The following is a 5084-nucleotide window of genomic DNA, read 5'->3' as shown; positions in this document are numbered from 1 at the left end:
CGACACCCCCACCCCTGAATTAAGATTAAACCTTCCCTACCAAGAGCTTCCCTGGACCTCCATATCCCACAGAAACCTCCTCCTATCACCCCATCCTAACCAGCAACTACTGCTTGGATCTGCAGTGTTCCTAGCTCCTTGAACTTTTTGTTTTCCTTTTCCCTATTATAAGCCTAGATATTTTGCAGAGAGAATGTTTCCATCCCAGTTTCATTGTGTTGATGAAACCCCCAAAGCTGAGCTGCTGGAAAATCCCTTTGGGCCACATGACGGACAAACATCTCTTTGTTTCTCCTCATTGCTAAACACACCTGGAGATTTGTGATCCTGCCGGTAGATGATCTTCCTTCCCCACACATCCCTAATGAAATACTCTATTTGAAATTACAACCTTACCGGCTTAGCACTAACATGTACAATTTAATTAGCCTATTGTGTTGTACACACTCATCTACAAAACTAGAATAATAATGTTTAGTTGGAAGGATTTTTGAGAGGATTAAATCAGATAAGTTATGCAACCCCCCTCTTGATTCTGGCTGCCTGACAGGTGAAGTTTCACTTTTGGTTTAATGAAAATCTTATGTTTCTACCACCCACCACAAGCAGTATCATTGTAAAGATGAATGGTGTGCTCTCCTTGGAAAATAGCTTCGTCACCATGGTTTTTACTATCACAGATAGTAATCTTGGTGTTTTTGTCTACACAGGCAGTACGGTAAAACTTGGCTCCCTTTACCTAGGGTAAAAATTAGAATAAAGACAAACACTTCCATGTTATGCTGAAAGTATATTTTTATATATAGATATAGATATTCACTTATTTGCAGACGGTTTTACTGATGAGTCATTTTAACATTTAAAGAACAACCTATTACAATGCTACATAAACTGTACCAGAATGAGAGAATAGCTTGTCAATTCATTTCACAAAGCCAGCACAAATCTGATACCAAAACATAACAATTATAACACAAAACAGAGAACCACAGATCTCACTTAAAAATACAGATGCCAAAATACCAGAGAACAGTAGCAGATTAAAATCAACACCACATGAAATTTCACAAAGCTTTGGCAGATACAAAACCAGATTCAAAATTCAAAGTTACACACACGAAACTGGAACAAAACACCAGAAACAAAGTGCCCCCCACCCCACCCTGTAAATAGACACTGACTAGGGACCCAAAGGAACAAGATCTGTAACACCAATTACTGGGGAGGGGGACTGCTGGTGGGGTCATCAGAATTATCACTGGCATCAGGCTCAGGCTCAGACTCATCCTCGTCCGAATCTTCGGACTCAAACTCTGCCAGTGCTTCGAGGTAATGGAATGGCCAGCACCGTGGATCTTTCTTATGGAGCTTGGCCAAAAACCTCAGGACAAGCATCTTGCTGGTTTCGAGGAACGCTCGGGGCCCCCAGAGGAACTCATATTCTGCTGGCTCAGTGCAAGGAATTTTCCTGTACTCTAGGTACTTATGCCTCACAAACACTTCGGTGATGAGCCTCTTCAGGTATCCCAAGAGACCATGTGTCCCCCAGACATCAAACCCTAACTTGAACAGAAAACTGAAGATCAAATTCTCCCTGACACAATTGCCTTTCATAAAGATAAGGCTCAAAACCACCATCAGGAGGCCAAACTTGGGCCGGTCTAAATAGGATGCAAAGAAACCACCTTGAAAATGCCCCTGCTTGTTGATGAGAACGTAAGAGTGGTTTTGGGTATCAATTTCCTTCAATTGACAGCCAAAGGCACACTCTAGCTTATCGTTGGCACGGCTGAAGATATCTAAGCACTCGTCTTTGTACTGTCGGATGATGACATTCACCATCTGCGAGTGCTGGATTGGCACCTTGACTTGGTCCTGGACCAAGAAAAACTGCACCAATGCATTTGTTCTCTCATTTGGGGGAGAAAATGACTGAGTCTCCCCTTTGGGATCCTCCTGGATGGCACTGGATCCCTGAGAGAGACATGGGACCTCAGAGATAATCAAGGACTGAGGGCTATATGGGCCTTCACAGTGACCCACATCCCTTGAGGTACTTGGGCCTTCCCAAGCACTCAGGGCCCAAGATGTGCTGGGCCCCTCCCAGCCACTCAGGATCCTGGAGGTACTAGGACACTCCCAGCCATTCATGCCACGGGGAGTGTTTGGGCACTCCCAGTCACCCAGAACCTGGACAGAGCTTGGCACCTCCCAGTCATACAAACTGGGATTCTCCCAGGCCCGTGGGCCCTGCCAGTCACGCATGGCCATTCTATGGCCACTGTTGTCCTCTTCAGGTTCCAGATGCTTCTTCTTCCGGGTAGCTTTTCCCGAGCGACGTGGTGGCTCCATGGTCTTGGAGGCTTCTTGCACGGTGGCAGCTGCCTGGGGTGCAGCTGCTGTAGCCATCAGGATGGTGGGCACTGCCTTGGATGCCTGTGAGGCATTCACATCAGGCTGTGGAACCCACGGGACAGCAGGCAAGGCCTCAGTGCAGGCATACGGATCCTGCAAAGCAAATGGCAGTGACCTCGGGCTCTCCGAGGTGGCAGATGGGCCTTTAAAGGCATTAGAAGAGGCAGGCTGGAAGTGGGAGGTAGATGGAAAGACCCTTGAGGTGGCAGTAAAGGTCTCTGATGTGGCAGGCAAATTTTTCCAGGCAGTTGGCAGGTGTGCTCTGGTAGCTGACACTGCCCTTGGAGCACAGAAGGTGCCTCCAAAGATCATGCGGTCTTTTGAAGGGGCCCGTTTTTCCTTCGATGAAGTCCTACGGTCTTTAGAAGAGCCCCTAGGTTCTATAGAAGAGGCCCTGGATTCTCCTGATGGAGTCATGAGTGATCTATCGGAGCCCCTGGGAAAATTTTCCCCCCCTACGGGGGCTCCGGGCTGGGCCTGCAAGATGGGGGGTGGGCCTTGCCAAGAAGGCTGGAGTTGCAATGCGGGCATTTCTGCCTGCGAGCCCGTGGGCTGGGCCTGCTGGGTGGGTAGCTGGATTTGCCCCGCTTTTTGGGAGGCCTGAGCCCCCCGAAAGGGCTGCTGCTGCTCCAGCTGGACGATCCGAGGGGCCTGACCCTGGGCCTCCTGGGCAGGCAGGGGCTGCCAGAAGTGAGTGGGTGCCTTTGGCGCCTGCCAGGCCAGTGCCTGCGCCTGCTGCACCTCCTGGTACTCCATCGATGTCGGCAGCTCATGTGGCACCGGAGGCTGACCTTTGGGGGCCTGCCAGATGATGGATGGGCAGTGCACAGCCTGCTGCGGGGCAGCCTGTTGGACAGACAGCGGGGTCGGCAGCACTGGCTGGGGCACCTGCGGGCCAGCGGGTGGCACCACAGGTATCTGCGTAGCTGGTGGTGCCGTAGGCACCTGCGGTGCCACCTGCACCTGCGGGGCCGGCAGCCGAGCCTGCGGGGCCTGCCGCAGTGGGGGTGGGGGTGGCAGGGCTTGCCAGAGCTGTGGCTGGGTGGGCAGAGCCTGTGGAGCTGGTCGGATGGGTGGTGGTGCCTGGCGGATCAGTGGTGGTGCCTGGCGCATCATGGGTGGGGCCTGGCGGATCACAGGTGGGGCATGGCGGATCACAGGTGGTGCCTGGCGTAGCACAGGAGGGGGGCCAGGGCGTATTGGTGGGGGGCCGGGCCGGATGGGTGGGGGCCCCTGGCGCACAGGTGGTGGTGCCTGCCAGGCGATTGCAGGTGCCTGCCAGGTGACCTGGGTGGTCTGCCAGGTCAAGGGCGTGGCCTGCCAGCCTTGAGGGGGTGCCTGCCACCCTGGAGAGGTGGCCTGCCACCCAGGGGGTGTGGCCAGCTGTACCTGGGGGACCTGCGGGACTTGGGGAACCTGTGGAGGAGCCCTTATGACCTGAGATTGGATTTGCAGGATCAAAGGTTGACCCTGTGGGGCCCAAGTAGCCACAGGCTGTGAGGGGGGGGGCATTGTTTGCGCCATCGGTGCTCCTGAGACTGGAGGCTGGATGATCGGAGCTCTCCCTGGAGGATGAATCATCACGACACCAGGACCTGGAGGCTTGGCCATCGGGGTTGCAGAAGGTGGAGGCTGGGTCATCAGGGCTGCCGGTGGTGGAGGCTGGGCCATCGGGGTTCCTGGAGCAGGAGGCTGGACCATCAGGACTCCCGGCGTCAGAGGCTGGGCCATCAGGACTCCTGGTGCTGGAGGCTGAGCCAACGGTGTCCCAGGAGGTGGAGGATGCGCCATCGGTGTCCCGGGTGGAGGAGGATGAGGCATCGGAGTCCCCGGAGGGGGAGGATGCGCCATCGGGGTCCCCGGAGGTGGTGGAGGCACCATCGGGGTCCCCGGAGGGGGAGGATGAGCCATGGGGGTCCCAGGAGGGGGAGGATGGGCCATCGGGGTCCCAGGCGGGGGAGGGTGAGACATTGGGGTCCCCGGAGGAGGAGGATGAGGCATAGGGGCTCCGGGAGCAGATGGATGCAGCATCAGAACTCCCGGAGTTGGAGGCTGGGCCATAGGGGCAACCGGAGGGGGAGGATGGACCATCAGGACTCCGGGAGTCGGAGGTTTGCCCATCGGGCCCCCCAGCGGGGGAGCCTGGACCATTGGGGCCCCCAGGGCAGGAGGCTGGGGCATCGGAGCCACCGGGGCAGGCAGCTGGCCCTGCGGAGCCTCCCAGGCAGGTTGAGGTGCCTGCCAAGCGGCCAGGGAAGCCTGCAAGTCAGAAGGAGGTGGATCCCAAGGGACCGGAGGAGCCCGGGAGGAAGCAGGCGGGGCCCGCATCAGAACCGTAGGGCGGCTATAGACAGGCGGCTTCGGGGCCTCCGCTGGAGGGCTCGAATCACCCAGATTCTTACTTAGCTGCGACATGTCCCTTGGCTGACAGCTGGTGGGTCTTTTCCTCCGACAGCTGCTGGGCCTTTTCCTCCAGAGAGAAGAGAATGCCTACGTGGCTGTTCAGAAGCTCCCTCCCTGCTGAATGCTGAATAGGAAGTGAGTGCTGCTCGCTCTGCAGCTTTCCGCAGTAAGAAGGAGGGGGGAAGGGGGCTCAATCCCGCCCCTTCCCCGCCCCGACCACCACAAGTGGATAGAGCAGAGGGGCGTCTACCAAAGTCCTGGCTGAC

The 5084-nt window shown here is 55.8% G+C and overlaps 1 protein-coding gene across 1 annotated transcript; it reads right to left on the bottom strand.

Moving 5' to 3' along the window:
- Positions 1 to 1215: 1215 nt before the first annotated feature.
- Positions 1216 to 4830, bottom strand: Magel2 (MAGE family member L2). The gene has a single exon (XM_026411928.2). It carries the CDS (start codon positions 4828 to 4830, stop codon positions 1216 to 1218), a length of 3615 nt encoding a protein of 1204 aa, XP_026267713.2.
- Positions 4831 to 5084: the final 254 nt, after the last annotated feature.

This window comes from Urocitellus parryii, chromosome 6, assembly GCF_045843805.1.
Source record: "Urocitellus parryii isolate mUroPar1 chromosome 6, mUroPar1.hap1, whole genome shotgun sequence".
Lineage (NCBI taxonomy): Eukaryota > Metazoa > Chordata > Mammalia > Rodentia > Sciuridae > Urocitellus > Urocitellus parryii.
This window is presented reverse-complemented; position numbering and strand designations above follow the sequence as displayed.